The sequence below is a fragment of the Phoca vitulina genome, unplaced genomic scaffold (assembly GCF_004348235.1).
Source record: "Phoca vitulina isolate PV1807 unplaced genomic scaffold, GSC_HSeal_1.0 scaffold22, whole genome shotgun sequence".
NCBI lineage: Eukaryota > Metazoa > Chordata > Mammalia > Carnivora > Phocidae > Phoca > Phoca vitulina.
The window spans coordinates 45,130,480-45,149,207 of record NW_022589725.1 but is presented as its reverse complement, the minus strand read 5'-3'; the positions used below and the strand labels follow the sequence as shown (position 1 = coordinate 45,149,207).

The 18,728-nt window shown below is 43.9% G+C and overlaps 1 protein-coding gene and 1 long non-coding RNA gene across 4 annotated transcripts in view; one reads left to right on the top strand and one right to left on the bottom strand.

Moving 5' to 3' along the window:
- LOC116641756 overlaps nucleotides 1-18,728 on the top strand; it is a 268,059-nt gene that overhangs the window by 161,312 nt on the left and 88,019 nt on the right. The window lies entirely within an intron of this gene.
- On the bottom strand, nucleotides 2,996-18,239 carry SULT1C2 (sulfotransferase family 1C member 2). Its single transcript, XM_032419671.1, is given in 7 exon segments — nucleotides 2,996-4,352; nucleotides 6,736-6,916; nucleotides 7,048-7,142; nucleotides 7,592-7,718; nucleotides 10,409-10,506; nucleotides 17,447-17,572; nucleotides 18,035-18,239. Coding segments are annotated over 7 exon segments (891 nt in total). The 5' UTR covers nucleotides 18,186-18,239; the 3' UTR covers nucleotides 2,996-4,239.

The following is an 18,728-nucleotide window of genomic DNA, read 5'->3' as shown; positions in this document are numbered from 1 at the left end:
ATCAATGTACTCTGCTTCCACAGGAGGGCCTTTTCCTCAATCAACATGCTGTCCATGGTCAATCGCAGCCTCTCTCATGGCTTCACTTCCTGGCCAAGGTCTGGTGACTCTCCTATTTAATTCTCTAGTCCAGTGGTCTCTTTGGGTCCTATCTCCACTAACACTTTTCATGGGCGCCTCCTAATTCCCCAAGGAAGACTAAACCCACCATCCTCCCAGATGCTCAAGCTGGGGACCTGGGTAACATGGGAGGCCCAGAGAGGTTAATTAATTTGTCACACAGCTTATAAGTGGAAGAGTCGGAGGCTGAAGGACTTTCTCTTTCCACTGGTCCACATCTTAGCCTCTCTTATACTTAGGAGTAAGGACTAATTTTCTACTCATCTTCAGGTCTCTAGTCATACATAGCCCAGTGCTTAGCACACTATAAAATTCAGTAAATTTTTATTAAAACAAAGAATGCAAGTATCTTAGAACATTCTCTTCCACTTCCTCACTATGTATGTAAGGAAATGAAAGCCAGAGGAATTAGAGCATTTTCTCAGAGCATTAGAGGCAGGCTCACTCTTATCACTTCATATACATCACCAGTTGACTAGGAATTGGATTGATTTCTCTTCTGCCTGTTCCATAATCAAGAGCTAATGGAAGAAGTAAAAAGATATGAGGAGAAAATCTAAAATAAAATAAGAGTATAAGGAAACAGAGCTGAGGGAATGCTCAGGGTCAGGAAGTGGGAGGTTTAGGAAAATTTACTTCCACATGTACTTACCTCACTCCTGGGCAGGGATAGATGACACTGCTGCCTGACTGCATGGGTTTGTGTGTGCATGCATGCATGTGTATATGTGTGTGCATATGTGCTAGTACTTTGTGTTTGATGCATATTGCCAGCACTATTCAACTGCTGCTTGCTCTGCCAACGGGAATAACCAAAGATTGGAGGTGACATGTGCGAGTATTAACCCTATGTTACACATGAGGGTATGTGCTTGAAAAGTCTTGGCTCTTTGACATGTTCTTTGGCTTCCCACAACCTGCCTTCCTATCTTCCTGAGCAATTTTGCATACCTGCTTTAGGATATGTGGCAATAAGATCATTAGGTCCAGCCTGGAAGTACTGGATTTCATCCCAAAAGGCATACATGGCTTTGGTCAACAAAATTCCCTGTACACCATCCATTTTGGGGTGCTGAATTTGGCCTTTCTGCTCTGTGGCCATTGGGAAAAGGTATTCGTTTTTTTTTTTTTTTTGGTAAGATTTTATTTATTTATTTGACATAGAGAGAGAGTGAGTGAGAGAGCAGGAGCAGGGGAGCAGAGGGAGAGGGAGAAGCAGGCTCCCCCCCGAGTAGGGAGCCTGACGTGGGGCTCCATTCGGGGACCCTGGGATCATGACCTGAGCCAAAGGCAGATGCTTAATCGACTGAGCCACCCAGGCGCCCTGTGGGAAAAACAAACAAAACAAACAAAAATAACAAAGAGAGAGCAAAATATTTTATTTTAGACAGTGTAGGTTGTCTCACTAGAGATGTTCAGAAATGTACAAGCTTGTAGCAATGTGCATGCAAGCTTGTCTGATTTGGGGGTGGTTCTAGCAGCCAGCTGGCTGGGAAGGAAATGCCTCACTGGAAAGAGAGGATGGGGGGGGTATGATTTCACTTGCAGTGCTGTTGATTGTAGCTATTGATTGTAACTGCAATTTCTATTTTATCACATCATGAATAAGCACAATGGGAGATATTGTGTGTTAACTCCTGGCATGCTCTGAAATGGTTCACCAGAAGACCTAAGAACACATCTCATTGTGACTGGGCTGAGTAGCGTTCTGGCTTTCTTTGTAAGTGGATCAAGGGCCTGAAGCAATTTAAACTGGTCATGTGGGGTTAGGTAGCTTGTCTTTTCTTATTGTTCTTTCTTTCCTTTTTCCTTCCTTTCTTCTCCCTTCTTCTTTATAAATTAATCTTCATTGGAATCCTGCACAGTTTTACCATAGTTTTCTTTTGTTGAAAATTTCTATAAGTATTCTTTTGGTGGGGTGGGGGGCAGGGAAGAAGTGTTTTGCCTAAAGATGACCTACATTTCCTGTACAGTTCAATTACTATATCATACCACTGATGTAATGTTTCATTTTCTTGATTCACTCTTGAGTTTTAAAACCATTACTAACAATTAGAGAAAAGAGTAAGTTTCCATTTTAAATTTAAAAAAAATTCCATATTATTCAAAATCAGTAAACTGTTTCCTATAATAACAAAACTTTGCACTTACTAAACAAAAATTTTATATCTTGCAGTTCACACTTCTTTAAATTTCACTATTTTAAATTCTGAATACAAACAAAAACTCCGAGAAGTCACAAAGAATAACAGAATTGAAGAAATTCAAATTTTGCTTCTTTGTTCTTACAATCACTATGCTATCATTGTTCTGAATCTACTACTGTTTAAACACAGGGATATTCATATACAGCAGAGACACAAATTGTACCTGAAGTGAACTTGAAGGATCCTGAACTGTAATGAATTTAACCCTGAAAGGAAGCAGGCCTAGCTGCATCTGTGTGTTAGTTACAGAGGCTGGCTCTATGCCTGGGTGTTCTCTGAATTAACTTCCATACAGAGTTAAATAGACATGAAACCAAACAGCGATCTAAAATTGCCAGCTGTGGGGGATATAGACAACTTTTTTACCCAATAAAAAGGTGTTAATTTGAAGTTACACAGATATGACTAAAACTTGATAGTAACAAAGCAATTGTTTAGAATTTAGGGCTAATAGGGGCACCTGGGTAGCTCAGTCGCTTAGGCATCTGACTCGTGATATTAGCTCAGGTCATGATCTCAGGGTTGTGAGACTGAGCCCCACGTGGGGCTCCTTGCTGGGTGTGGAGCCTGCTTGGGATTCTCTCTGTTCCTCTCCCTCTGCGCCCCCATCTCAAATAAATAAATAAACAAATAAATAAATAAAAATAAATAAATAAATAAATAAATAAATAAAAATAAATAGAATTTAGAGCTAATAGAAGATCTTCCCCCTTCACCCCAGAGTATTTTATCACTGACATTGTTTAGAACTGCCAGAGAAGGGTGATAATAGAAAGCAGTCAGAATTTTAGTTGGCTTAATTCAGCCTCTTATTGCCTTCTCCTGAGGCAAATTGCTTCTACTGCCCTCAGCTTTGGAATGCCACTAAGTTGGAACTCAAAGTTGGGAATTTGTGATCTGAAATGTGCACACCTTCCTGTAGTTATTCATCTATGCATTCATTTGCTTATTTACTAAGTGTTTGCTGGACACCTGTTATGTACCATGCACTGCATTACATGCTGGGAGTAAAATGTTGAATAAGACATGGAACCAAATATTAAAGAATTTATGATCAAGTGGGGGGATATAGACAAGTAAATCAACAAATAAATATGGAGCAACAGGGCTACAGCAGGGTAAATATGGGAAACCAGTGAAAAGGGCACGTAGCTTGGTAATGCGGGCCTCCAGAGGGCACAGCATTGCAGCTGATGCTATTTCCAAGTCTGACAACCATGCCTGGGCTAACTTTGTCAATGCTGCTCCTCTGTCTGTGTTTTCTGCTTTTACCAGGATACAACTCAGGCTTCTGAACGGACACCCTTGAACTTTCCGTTTCTGTAATTAAGCACTATGACTCCTAATCAGGTTTTTGTCTTCTGGCATCCCCCTCCATGCGCTTTCCTTTTCTTCCTCACCACCAGGGATTGCATTTGGAGCATGTTTTTTTGGGGCTGACTGCACCAGGACTGCCCTCAAGGTGTCCCTTCCATTGTAATCAGGTGGAACCCCAGAACCTAGCACAGCTGGAGCTTTCTTTGAATGGCTAGGACAGATGTCAGAGATTTCATATTATCAATATAGATATAACCTAATATTTGCATATTTGTACCCAAGGTATTTTATATTACAGACTGAGAAAGTAGGATGCGCTTTCCAGAATAATGGAGACCTAAAAATTCCTTGCAGTATTCAAGTCTTTTACTTTATTAAGCCGCTTTATTTCTTACTTTGGAAAGAATGGTTGAGAAAATAGCATTAAACATGATCAGTCTAAAAAATAAAACTGGTACATACTGTTAATAATCACAGAGACAGTGGTACCATAATTGTATACTTTTACAAAATGCTTTCAGAGTTCTTTGGGCTGGGCTGAAGGACTGAAGATCGCTTCCCCATTTTTGCCATCCACTACCTATGTACCTCTTGCTCAGAGTTCTGTGAAGAAATTTATTGACGTTCCTTCCATCTTTTGCCTATAGATTTCATCAAATCTCTCATTCTGAGCCACAGTGAAGTGGTTTTTCCAATCCCCCACAGTTCCTAGAAGAGGAAAACCAAGATGGGGTTGTCACTCTGATTGAAAGTTTCTGTGGCCCAACAACATGCCTGCCTTGCTCCACCTCCCCTTCAATGCACACCCATCCTCTGCAGCTCTCTGCTCTGAGAAGGGCCCTGGAGGGCTCTGTGCAGGGGGTGGGCTCCTAGCTCAGGCAGACAATTCACACAAAGGCACTACTGCCTTGGCCCCACCTGTGGTATATTCACATAATGGACTACTGCACAGAAATGAAAAGGAATGAACTACTGACACAGCCCCATGGAGGAATCTCAAAACATTACATTGAGTGACAGCGGACATAAGAAGGTACATACTGTATGATTTCATCTATATGAAGTCCAAGAACAGACAAAATCAATCTATATTGACAGAAATAAGAAGGGTGGTTGTATCTGAGGGTAGAGATAGACAGGAAAGGGCCATGAGAAGGAACTTTTGAGACATGAGAATGTTTCATATCTTGATTGGGGTGCTGGTTATATGGGTGTATACATTTTTCAACACATTCAACTGTATACTTACTTCAGAGCTGTGCATTTTTTTGTATGTAAGTTACATCTCAACAAAAAAAAACTTTTGGGAAAAATGAGAATGAGATAGTACTGTATATGTATGTGCTTTTTCACTAAGCAGTAACTATTAAAATAATGTTAAAAAGGGGAAATACTCTGTCCTCCCTCTGCCTCTTCTGGAAAGTTGTGCAACAGAAATAAAAGCACTGGGACATAAGAACATACATACAAAGGTGTTTACTGTAGCATTATTCATTTGGACAAAAAAAAGTAACTGTAGTGCCCTTCACTAGGGGAATAGTTGGATGAGTTATGATGTATCTATCCATACTCTGGTACAACATGAGACCACTAAAAACAGTGAGCTACATGGACCTACATGCCTTGCCCTGGAGGGATGTCTGATAATTCTGGTAAATGAAGGAGTATATTATGACCACATTTAGCTTTCATCATGGTATATATCTTTGTTTGCAAATGTATGAGCCTGAGGGAATGAGGGTGTATAGAAAGATAGGTATGTATGGATCTAAAGAAGGGCTTCTTGCTAAATCATTGCCATTGATTATCTGAAGAGAAAAGGAATGGCATTGTTTGGTTTGCTTCACTAGCATGGGATGCTGTTGTAGATTCTAAAATGCAACAAAATGCTTCTCTGTGCTCTCTCTCTCAAATAATAAATAAAATCTTTAAAACAAAATAAACTAGTAAATTAAAAAACAAAATAAACTAATAAATTAAAAAAAGAAAAGTTGCAAAGCAGTAGCAGACATGGTTCCTCTGGTGTGAAAAAGAAGTCCCTGTTTTTGTTTGTTTGTTTGTTTGTTTTTAGAGAGGGAGAGAGAAGGGGGAGGGGCAGAGGGAGAGAGAGAGAATTTCGAGTGGGCTCCACGCCCAGCATGGAACCCAACGTGGGCCTCGATCTTACAACCCTGAGATCATGATCTGAACAGAAATCAAGAGTTGGATGCTTAACTGGCTGAGCCACCCAGATGTCCCAGAAGTCTGTGTTTTTAAACAGAGAGGGAGGGGACTTCCATACTGTTGGTGGTCTTTTCTGGGGAATGGGGTTTGGGTGAAGAAAACTTTTTAAAATATAATTCCATATTGATCTAATTTTTTACAATGACATGTATTACTTTTTAAGTTAAAAAATGATAAAGCTTTTTTTTCCCCTCAAAAAGTATTAGCTGGGTCACTTAGAATTCCTCTTTTGGGAACTGGAACTAAAAAATATTAAGAGAACAAGGCAGTGCTCAACAGTAGTTATAATTGAAGTCATGATGTAGAGCAGGTCTGAGCCATGATCAGGACCAAGCTATGAGCAGAAGCTGAGTGAGCAGAAGCTATAAAGTAGGAAAAAGGTGTAATGGACAGAGACAGGAAGCTGATCACTGGAGGAAGGCACTCATAGCAGACATGTGGAGGGCAGCCGAGTCCTGTAAGTGGTGGAGCCTTCGAGCAAAGAGCTGTACCCTTCTGCTCCTGAGGTCCTAATCCTGAGATCCAGGGATCCCCATGAAGTCTGGACCAATGATTTCTCCTGCTCTTAACTACCTGTGAGAATACATTACCCTTACACCAGCACATGACCCCTCCTAGAAAGCCCCTCATATTGGGGCTGGCCAGAAGGACTCTGTTTCTTGCAACCAGATACCCCAGAGAACTCTCTTCTGTAACAAGATCAAATCCCCATCTTATTAGCAGCAGATTATTTTTAATAGGCTAAATGTGCTGTCTTGAAACTAGTAAAACCTAACATCTTCTTGCTAAGAAGCAGACAGTATATTACTAGACAAACTGAGTGTTTGATTTATATTTATATTTACATAGTATTTGAAGCCACACAAACCTTTTCTCATGAAAGGGGAAATGGACTGGTCCAGGATAGATTTAGGAACTGTGGAACAATTTGTCATGGGATTTTCTTTCATTTTCTCAAATGATGTCTCCTGGACAATCTTATCTAGCACTGTTTCATCCAAGTTCTTTCCCATGAACTGCATCACTTCCTGAATTTCATGCTTTGGGTCCTGTGGTGACAGTAACATTGCATTGGAATGGGAAAAGGTATCAGGACACTCTTAAATTCTTCAGGCTGTCCCTCCCAGAAGCACAGCCCAGAAATAGGCTGGAGTGGTTCTTCCAAAGGGCTTTCACTCACCCGTTTTATGTCCTCATAGAAGAAGAAGAGAATCTGGTATCTGTCTTTTATCTCCCACCATCCCTTCACATGGTCATACCAGGAACCCCAGCCCACTATAATAGACACAGGAAACAGAACAGTCTACAAAAGGATCACCCAAAGCCTCAGATCTGTCCTGAGTCCTGATGTGTTTGAGTTGGAGGGTGATGTGGTACGGTACAGCCTTGGGGTAATTTATCCCAACATGCTACCTAAAGTGGCTTCATATTCATTGTGTATAATCATATATGCCCTGATATTGGGACAAGGATACCCTTTGGAATGCAGGGGACTCTACAGGTCAAGTGACCCAGCATAAAGGCTTTCAAATCGGGTGAGAGGTTTTTGCTGGGACTGTGGGTATTCACTCTGAACTCAGTCAGCCTGCTCCTCCCAGTCCCAGTCTGAGGTAGGACACGCCTAAGGAGGAACACAACCTTCTAAGGAATCAAATGTTATGCTTGATTCCTAGACTGAACCTACCTGGAGTGGGCATGCAAAGATGTGAAGGATTATTCTTTACCTTTTCCACTGATGAAGGTTTCAAAATACTCTTCCCAGGTACCAGGGTCAGGAAGAATTTGATTCATCCTTTGGAAATGGTAGTAGGAAACCATGCAGTCTTTGGCATTTCGAGCTACATAAAGGAACTTTGGGGTAAGGAGAGAGGTGGGTAAAAGATGGTATGAAAAGTGAATTTTCACAGAATTCACTCAGGTGAATTCCATGCCAAGAGCAGCTTTGTACACCTGGCTCAGCTCTCCTGTGCTGGCAGTTCGACTTGGCTGGTGAACCCCTCCTCCTCTGGCTGTCTTTGCTTCTCTGCTGATTCTCCTCTATTCCAAACTCAGTCCTAGTAAGTAACCTGACTCCTGATTGCCCCTTTAGTTGTCAGGTTCCAATCATTCTGTAGCAACTATGGCATCAGACAGCAACTTCCACATGCATGCTGATGATCCTCCTAATACCTTAATCTCCATTTCCTGGAAAAGCAGGATGCTTCATGGTCTTATTTTTTCCCCTGTTCTCATCAACTCTATTATTTTCATCTCAGATCACTTCAACTCTTGCTCTACAAAGCATCCTGTTTAGGTTTCATTTTGACAATAACCTTGTATCCTTCTACCCTCCCAGCCTTTCACTTTATCCAAATCTGACCTTTAATCTCATCATGACTGCTAAGTACTTGACTCACATTCTGACAGCATCATCCTGAGCTGGCCTCATTGACTAGCTACCTCGGATCTGTGACTAGTCATTTCATGGTGATGCTGGTTTTTTACCCTAAAATGGTTCTCAACTGGGAATGATTTTGCATGCTAGGGGACATTTGGCAATGCCTGGAGGTATTTTTGCTTGTCACAATTGTGGGTGATAGTGCTACTTGCATCTAATGAGTAGAGGCCAGAGATGCTGCTCAATATTCTACAATACTCAGGGCAGCCCCTTGCCCCATCCCACCAAAAATAATTATCTGGCCCAAAATGTCAATAGTGCCATTTTCCATATTCTGATGCTTTGAATCAGAAGCATTGCTGACCTTGCTGGGGCCTTGCCGATCCTGGATGGTCTGCCCCTACCAGTTTTAGCTGGTTACTACAGATAGTAACAACTCACTATCAAGCTCACTTTTTACATGCAAGCCAACCAGTCCTGAGCCTATGCCTCCCCTATTGGGCTCTCACACTCTGGGCCACTGTCCACTTGCTCTAATCACCTTCCTCAGTCCCTGGGGAAGAGTCACCTGAGGGCTGGCAAACCAGAGACCTATCATTGAATTTTTATAGCAAATGTTATATATTGTTTCAGTTACAGAAATCCTATTTATTTAATTTAATAAGAAATTCCATTTTAAAAATAGTGTCCTTTCTTTTATTTTTGATTCAATCTTTCATTTACTTACACAACTTCAACATTCTTCTTATATTTCTATATCTGATCATTTTAATATCTGAAATCCTTGAGGTGTAACCCTGCTGTTTGCGCTTTTTGCACACTGTCTTTCTTGTGCTGGCTTGTTCCTTTGTGTATTTTGTAATGTGAGGTGTGAACTCAAGCGGGAACTCTGGCTGCCCAAGCTGAAGCTGTGTCCTCCCCATGTTTGTTTCTGTGGGTCATCCTGGGGGTGCTGGCAATGGCAACCACCTTATGCTAGTTTCTCAGCTTGGGGCTTCTTGGACAATGCAAGAATTACAACACTGAATCTCCTCCCTTGAGAGAGGAGGCCTATGGCCACACATTTTCAGGGCAGCTGAGAGTCCAGGTCAAGACAAAGAGGTTTCCTGGCGTCTGCCTTGGCCCCCTCCACCCATCCATTGAGGATGAAGCCCTTCAGCTGTCCCACCTTTGGTTCCTCACTTTTCTGGTTTCTTCTGCTCTGGGCTTGGACCCCGTGCAGTCACTGAAACTCATGCTGCCGGATTCTCCAGATCATCAAAGAACCCACAGCACAGCTCCAATCTCAGTGACCTCTTCTCTAGTTTCAGCTCCCTTTATTGTGGAACTTAGGGATTTCCTTTACTCTCTCTGGATCTCAGTTACACATTTACAAAGGCAACTTGTTATGTGTTATGTGTTATTGCTAGGTGTTTCATACAGAAGGTTTCAGGGCACTTAGTGGTCACAATCCAGAAATGGAGGTTCTTGTTCCCTTATACAACTTTACTGAAAGGACTCCCATAATTGCTATTGTTCCCTAGAAATACGCCCTTCTAAGCCCTTTGTTCCCTTCATTCCCACCTTTGAGAAAACTTTCTTACCAATGCTCGCTGACATCTCAGTTTCTTCCCTTGCCTCCATTCATTGTACAGCTGCTCACTTGTTATTCATTCAGCAAACACATTTTGAACATCCTCTATGTGCCAGGAACTGATTAGGCGTTAGAGTGCAGAATAAATAAAGTCCCAGAATAAATAAAGTGAAGAGCCCAGAGTTTACCAGAGGCTGAGGCCAAGTGTTCCCCTTAAGAAATATTGCTCCATCTATTTACCGTTTTAAATGATCTTCAGGGCTTTTTTCTTTCCCCTCAGTTTTTCTTCTCTGCTCTATTATAAGTCTTAATTGCCCACACCCTTGGGTCACTGTGGACACTCATTATCTCTAGTTCTCTCCAAAAATTCAGTCTGGCTTTTGCCTCCATGTCTTGCTTGCAATCGTTCAGGTAAATATCCTGCTGAATATAGATAGAACTTTACATTTTCTCTTATTGCTGATCAACAGTAGATGATCAGCAATTCAGAGATGGTGAAGGAGCAAATATGATGACACTGTAGGGACTGGGGGATTTCCTCCCAGGGACCTAATCTCTCACCTGTCTCCAGGGAAGCCGTTGCTGTCTTACCTTGCAGTTGTTTTCCCAGAAAGACGGAGGCAACAGCTGAGTTGGAAGGTGAGTCGTTAGTATCCGTGGAGAGGGCATTGCTTTGGCTTTTTCCACCCCTTTAAAGTAAATCAAGAGGAAACATCTGCATAGTACAGATATTGCATGGGGGAACTTATATTCCGGGGTCTGTCCAGAATGTCCCATCACCTCCCATCTTTCTCCTTATCTCTTGACTTTCTTTGGGATTTTGAGATTACCATCACGTCTGTAGACTCCTACAGCTTGAGAGCTAGAAGGGAGCTTATATTAATCTGTCACTTTCAGGATGAGGAGATGGAAGCTGAGAATGGACAAGCTAGGTCTTGTGGAAGGGCAGGGGGAAGGGGTGCAGAGCACAGGCCTTTCTCACCTCCCAGCCAGTACCCATCCCTGCGTGTCTGCAGCACGCTGCCCATGTACTTGGCCTATGTGCTAGTCACTTGTTTCATCTCTAAAAATATATGTACTTGATGGCATGTGAGTCATGATTTCCACTCTGTGCTCTAAAACATTGGGCACCCGCTTTGTGCAATCATTGTGTTAGACTGAGGTTAGGGAATGTGAGATAATAGAAAATTTATATTTGTCTCTGCCGCTGCTTCTTGGCATAGAGCTCCTGAAACCCCTGTTGATAAGGGTGGTTGGGGGTGTCTTGTTCTTTTTTTTAAAAAAAAGATTTATTTATTTATTTGAGAGAGCGATCGAGTGAGAGAGAGAGAGAGAGAGAGCAGGGGGAGGGGCAGAGGGCAAGGGAGAAACAGAATTCCAAGCAGACTCCCCGTTCACTGGGAAGCCTGATGTGGGGTTTGATCTCATGACCCCAAGATCAAGACCTGAGCTGAAATCAAGAGTTGGACGCTGGGGGCACCTGGGTTGCTCAGTCGTTAAGCGTCTGCCTTCAGCTTGGGTCATGATCTCAGTGTCCTGGGATCAAGCCACCTGTTGGGCTCCCTGCTCAGCGGGAAGCCTGCTTCTCCCTCTGCCTGCCACTCCCCCTGCTTGTGTTCCCTCTCTCACTGTCTCTGTCTGTCAAATAAATAAATAAAATCTTAAAAAAAAAAAAAAGAGTTGGATGCTCAACTGACTGAACCACCCAGGTGCCCTAGGGGTGTCCTGTTCTAATGAGGTGACTCCAGGGGGTGCTCCTGGATGGGGGCTGGTCACCAGCAAGACCAGCCATGATTAGAAGCTTAGGATTTTCAGGCCTGCCCCCCATTCTCCAGAGCGGGGAGAAGGGCTGAAAATGGAGTAAACGATGGATCATGCCTGCCTGATGAAGCCCCCATTAAATCCCCAAAGTCCAGGATTTGGAGAGCTTCCCAGTTGGTGAACACATGGAGATTGAAGGGAGTGGTGCCTACAGAAGGCATGGAAGCTTCTCATCCTCTCCCTATACTTTGTCTGGGGCATCTCTCCCATCTGGCCAAGGAGGGGCTTGTGGCAACCCCTGATTAGTAGTCAAGTTGGACGGAAGTTGTGGGTAACCTGGGGACCTACTACTTGCAGTTGGCACCTGAAGTGCAGGGAGAGCAGTTTCGTGGGACTGAGTCCTTAACCTGTGGGATCTGATGCTATCAGCAGGTAGGTAGTGTCAGAATGGAGTTGAGTTGTAGGACACCTGGCTGGTGTCAGAGAGAATCTGTTGTTGGTGTGAAGGACATCCCCTCCCCAGCCCACACACACAAACTGGAATTGGGGCCTGAACCTAATGCAGGGGAAAAGGCAACAAAGTTAAAGGAGACATGCTCCTTCTCTCTAAGAAGCTTCCATTCTAGTGGAATCAGAGGCTTATGCAAAGTGAGCAGAGTTAGTGCTGAGAAATGAGTCAGCATCAAAAGTTAGGCTCTGAAGCAGCCTTACACACTGGCCTTCCACATCTCTTCTCCCCTGAGTGCTTGGTTTTCCAAAGATGGGGGTGGGGTAGAAAGGAAGGTGTGGAGGAAATGCCTCTCTTAGCCCCTGACAGACATCCTGGGAATGCTGTTTGACTTTTAAAAAGCTGGATCCCAGGGAAGGTCACTGTCAGTGCAAACTGCCCTCTGGCTGATATAAATTGTACATGTGGTCTGTCTGAGCATATGGCTTTGGTTATTCTCCCAGGCCTGGCGAGGAGGAAGAGTCTCTGCAGGTCCCAGTAAAGAGAAGGAAGACAGGGCCCTTCACCCTAGGAAGGAGTAGGTCTGGAACTGGTCTTGTTCCCTATACCTTAAAATGTAAATGTTCCCTGGTGCCTTCAAATTTTTGCTGCTTTTGAGCAGCTCAGACCCTGTGCCTCTTCTGTTTGGAAACCTTCTATACTCAAGGTGATTTTTTACACTTGCTCCCCAAGCTGTATGTTTGAGGGGCGGGATTCAGGGTGGTGTTGAAAGGATGTGCTTCATTCTGGTCATCTTTGATTTTGCTTACTTTGTATGTTGAAAATCCTTAATAGTTTTTAAAAATAGTGGTAAAATACATATAAAGTAAAATTTGCCATCTTAATCCTTTTAAAGAGTACAGCTCAGTAGTGCTAAGTGCATTCACGTTGTGGTGTAACAAATCTCCAGAACTCTCCATGTTGCAAAACTGAAACTCTGTACCCTTTAAACACTCACTCCCCATTGCACCCTCCCCCAGCCACTGGCAGTCACCCTTCTTTCTGATTCTGTGATTCTATGACTTTGACTACTCTGGCTACCTCTGGATACCTCATATAAGTGGAATCATACAGTGTTTTTTTTTGTGACTGGCTTATTCTACTTAGCATAATATCCTTAAGGTTCATCCATGGTGTAGCAGGTGTCAGAATTTCCTTCCTTTTTAAGGCTGAATAATCTTTCACTGCATGTATGTATCACATTTTACTTATCCATTCATCTGTCCATGGACACTTGGGTTGCTTCCATCCTTGGCTGTTGTGAATAAAGCTGCTATGAACATGAGTGTGCAAGTTATCTTTTCCAGTCTCTGTTTTTAATTCTTTTGGGCATATATTCAGAGGTGGAATTGTTGGATCATAGGGCCCAATAATTTCTTTTAATAAAAAAATCTTGGGGGGCGCCTGGGTGGCTCAGTCGTTAAGCGTCTGCCTTCGGCTCAGGTCATGATCCCAGGGTTCTGGGATTGAGCCCCGCATCGGGCTCCCTGCTCCGCGGGAGGCCTGCTTCTCCCTCTCCCACTCCCCCTGCTTGTGTTCCCTCTCTCGCTGTGTCTCTCTCTGTCAAATAAATAAATAAAATCTTAAAAAAAAAAAATCTTGGTACTGAAAAGAAAAATTGGAAAACCACTGGTCTATACTTAAAGTCCATATTCCTTATCAAGACCTGTAAAACTGTCCTGTCTCTAGCAGCTTCCACCATGTCTCCTGCTCACACGTTACCTTTCAGAGCTATTTACATTTGTCCTGCTGTTCCAGGCCCCTCATCTTTCTTGTCTACATCTCTGGGCTCGCTCTTTAGGAGTCTCTCCAGACACTTCCACTGTTAGCAATATGGTGGCCTGGACACTATGAAGACCTCTCCTGTTATAAAACACTTGCAAAATCTGACTAAAACATCACAAACATCCTTTAAGTGCATAACCATCCTTTAAATGCAAGAAACTAAGGAGGTTTTCCAGGGGTCCAGGTGAGAAGGAAGAAGAAGAGAGAGGAAGGTTGTGATGACCTGAGCATGTTTGCCCCTCAGTTCCGTGGCCCAATGACCCCTGAGTGGGAAGGAGGCTGGTAGGCTTGGGCTTTCCTCCTCTACATGCAGTCCTCCTGGCAGGCTTGACTGGCCTCCAGCTTCAAAATTTGCTGCCAAAGAACCCCTAGAGCAGAGAGAGATTTTGCAGGTTTAGGGCTTTACATAGAGCATTCCACCAATGTTTTCTTTACAGGTTCAGGTAAATTATACATTTTCTCTTCTCTCTCTCTCACTCTCTTCTCTTTCTGTCTCACATCAGTCCCCAGAAGAGCTGGTTGGGATGGTCTCATTCCCTTGTCACTCTGCCATGAGTGCTCAGCCTCAGGGTCGAGAAGTGCAGGAGAGAGTGTCCATGAAAACACCTGAGGTTACAAAGTCTGTTCCCGAGCCTGACCTGTGGAAGAAGGCAGCCAATGGAGTCATTTCTGGCCCTTCTCATCTGCACAAGGAGCTTGCAGTCTGGCAGGAGAGACAGAGCAACAGCAGTAGCCGCTTGTAACTGCAGGTGTCACCTTCTGCAGGCATTGGTCTTCCAGCACATTCTTCACCCTGACCATGGTGTCCTATGCTAACCTCCACCCAACATACCCACTGCTTGTCACCATATAGTCTGCATTTGCCTCCTCCGTTGGACCATGAATTATTGAGGGCAAGTGGAGGTGTGGAGTCTTAGAAGTACAGTCCAGGGCATGTATTATAAATACTTGTTGAGCTGAGGGGGTTGTAACCTGTATACAGTTAGTTCACACACACACACACACACACACACACACACACACACACACACCCCTTTTCAAAATTTTCCCAGCCCTGCTCTCATTAGGTCACATATGCAATACCTTTGATGTCAAACAGCTCTGTAGCTGAGAGTTGGAGCAGGGGGTGTGGAAGGAGGCCTGGGAGGGAGACTGGCCATGTGGGACACAAGTTTGCACTACATCCAGCAGTGTCCACCCACTCCTGAACCCTCTGAGGGTGGTTGGTATACTTGACCAATAACCATTAGTCTATTTCAGCAACCACCTTGCCCTCCTAATGGTAGCCCTTACCTCCGGTGGCAGGGACCATCTACCCTGAAATAAAACCACTGCCCAGCTGAGTCTCCACCTGGCCTCTGTCTGTTTGTAGCTGGAAAGACCATAAAGCCTGTAACTGTCACCTTTTTGGACATGGGGTACCTTGGTTTTTAAAGAACCATCTTGTTTTGTATATGATATGCCATGCTGGGCTCTTGGTTATCATCCTTTCTTGAATTCTGCAGCTGCTGGCATTGCCTTGAGAGAAGTTCTATCTTGTTTCTTATGCTAACTTAGTGGCTGCACACTCTGCCCCCCACTGCCAAGGATGCCTCACTAGAAATCATGCTTAGGCTTTTTGTTCTCTCTTTAATGTCCCAAACTGTCAGAGGTAAGACAATGGTGGCACAGTGGGATGTAGAAGTGAGATCAAAAGCTGGGCGTGGATGACCCAGGGAACATATGCCCTTGTGGGGCAAAAGATTTAGCCTAAGAAGTGGTCAGTAATACCTAACACGTAAATAGGATCTACTCTGTGCCAGGCACTGCTCTAAGCTTTCTACACACATTAACTCATTTAATCCTCACAATGACTTTTTGAGGTAGGCACTAATTCTACTGACACCTTGCATCTGAGGAAACTGTAACAGAGAGAGGGTAAGTAACTTCTTAAAGGTCACTGAGCAGGTGGTGGCATCAGGACTTAAACCCTGGTAGTCCTTAACCATTATGCCATCCTGCTGCTCAAGGGATCAGAATACCAGACACCAACAAAAATGGAAGGCCCTGACTACACACAGAGTGGGATCACAGTTAAGCAGGCAGAGAGGGCCCTGTGTGGGGGGTCAGAGCCCCACAGGTAGTTCAGAAAAGGGGTCAGACCGGGCACTGGATTGCTAAGCTATTGGTCAACCAGACAGACAGGAACTGAGGACCAGAGGAGTCTGAGCAGCTGGGTAAGTAGAACCATAAGGACAAGCAAATGCCTCAAGGCTGTTCTAACTTGGATGCACCCTTGTGCTGGTTTCAGGTATTATGGGTGTCAGATCAAGAACTTCTCTATCTCAAGGCATTTGTAGATTTATCAGACTTTTATCCACAATTGCTCCAAGTTAGACTTCAACACTAGAGTTGTATTGCCTATAATTTTGTAGCTCTAGCTAGGTGTGTTTCCACCTGAAACATAGAGAAGTAGGCCTTCCTCCTATCCTTGTTCTGCAAAATGCTTCCAGCAGCTGCCAGTTACCTGGAATGGCTTCCTTTGCCTTCTGGTTGTCTTTTTGTCATTTTTTTGTTTTGAAGAAAAAAATTTCTAGGTTAAGTATTACCCTAAAAAGTTTTCCCTACAGAAAGAAATAGTTGGCTGCAAATGCATTATGTTTGCTAATTATCTGGCACTTCCTTGACTGCACTGAGCATTTGCATGGGTGGAGTAAGGAGAAGAGTGAATTGTTCCATAAATAGCTCTCCAACCTCTCTGTGTGTTCTACAGCAGAGGGAGCATTTAAGAAGAAAATAAGGCAGATTCCTTTTTACTTGGTGATTCACTTTTGGCAAATAACCTTAGGTAATATGTAGAAAGAATCAAAGAGGAAGAAAGGAGGAGGAAACATATGGTGACAGAAATGAGAGTGAGAGTGAGAGCAAGAGAGAGAGGAGAAAAAAGAGACAAAACAGAGGGGAGAAGACAGAGACAGGAGAGAGAAGAAGAGAAAGGAAGAAGGAGAGCCACCAGGATGCCCTTCAGTAGGTGAATGGGTAAATAAACTGTGGCACATCTAAGCAATGCAATAGTAATCAGCACTGAAAAGAAATGAGCTCTCAAGCCATGAAAAGACATGGAGGAAACTGAAATGCACATTACTAAGTGAGAGAAGCCAGTCTGAAAAGGCCACATACAATATGATTCCAACTATATGACATTCTGGAATAGGTAAAACTGTGGAGACAGATCTGTGGCTGCCAGGGATTGGGGAGTAGGGAGGGTGAACAGGTAGCACACAGAGGATTTTTAGGGCAGTGAAACTACTCTGTATGGTAGTGCAGTGCTGGATCCGGGTCATTGTACATTAGTCCAAACCCATAGAATATACAATATCCAGGACAAATCCTAATGTGAACTATGGGCTTTGGGTGATTATGACATGTCCGTGTAGGGGCATCAATTGTAACAGATGCACCACCTGGGGGAGGGGTGAATATCGATAATGGAGAAGGCTGTGCATGTGTGGGAAATCTCTGCCTCTACTTTGTTGTAAACCTAACATTGCTCTAAAAAATAAAGTCTTAAAAGAAGAGAGAGAAAGGAGCCAGGACAGGAAGGGAGGAGCTCTCACCAGAGGGCTGGGGCGGCCCAGCCCACTCAATGAAAGGATGGCAGTGTTGAATGATGGCTCTCTGACATTTCTCCACATCTCCATTCTGCTCAATCATGTCCACAATTTCCTGAATCTATGTGGTCCCTGGGGCCCAAGTGGAAAGGGCGAGAAGAAGAAACCAGTTAGACAATCAGTCTTAAGTGTTCTGGGGAGAAAAGGGGACATGTAGACTGATGGCTTTTGGTTCAACCTCCCCTCAGGTCAGGATCCTGTCAGCTACAACAGATGGATGTTCATGTGGGAAAAACCCACAAGGTCTCTATGGAGAGAAGGAGCAGCAGAGGCAAAGCACATGACACTGTCACCCAAGAGCAGCCCGTGACAGAGCCCAGCAGGCTGGGTCCTCTAACCAGGGACAATTATGCTTGACCCTGGATAAACCCAGGACACGAGCATCCCAAGATCACCTCGTCATGGTACGGTGAGAAGGAGTAGCTCTCCTTGAATGAGTGCAAACACTGTATGAAGGGGGATTCTAACTGATGTGAGCTACCTTTGCTGACTCCACAAGCCAGAGTCTGGTTGTCCCCCTGGCCCCACTGTCACCTGATTTAGGGTAGGTACAGATGAGGAGATCATCTGGCTTGGCCTCAAAGTTCTGGATGTGGCTCCAGTTGTCCACAGTGCTAGCCTGCAGGGGGACCCCCGCAACCTCTCTCAGTTGTAGCTGTACCTCCAACGCTGTAGCCAGGGCCATACTGTCTTGCAATGGGAGGGGGAGTCCGTGCGGGCAGAGGATAGAAGGGACTTTTAAAACAATTGTGGTAGGGGCGCCTGGGTGGCTCAGTCAGTTAAGCAGCTGCCTTCGGCTCAGGTCATGATCCCAGGGTCCTGGGATCAAGCCCCGCATCGGGCTCCCTGCTCAGCGGGGACCCTGCTTCTCCCTCTCCCTCTGCCTGCCTCTCTGCCTACTTGTTCTCTCTCTCTATCTCTCTGTCAAATAAATACATAAAATCTTTAAAAAAAAAAAACAATTGTGGTAAAATACACATAACATAAAATTCACCATTTTAACCATTTTTTGTACACAGTTCAGTGCCATTAAGTGCATTTCCATTGTTATGCAGCCATCACCAACATCCATGTCCAGAACTTTTCATCTTCCCAAAATGAAATTATGCCATTAAACACTAACTCCCCATTGCCCCTTTCCCCCTATCCCCTTCTACTTTATGTCCCTATGAATTTGTCTACTCTAGGTCCTGCATATAAAGAGAATCATACACTATTTGTCCTTTTG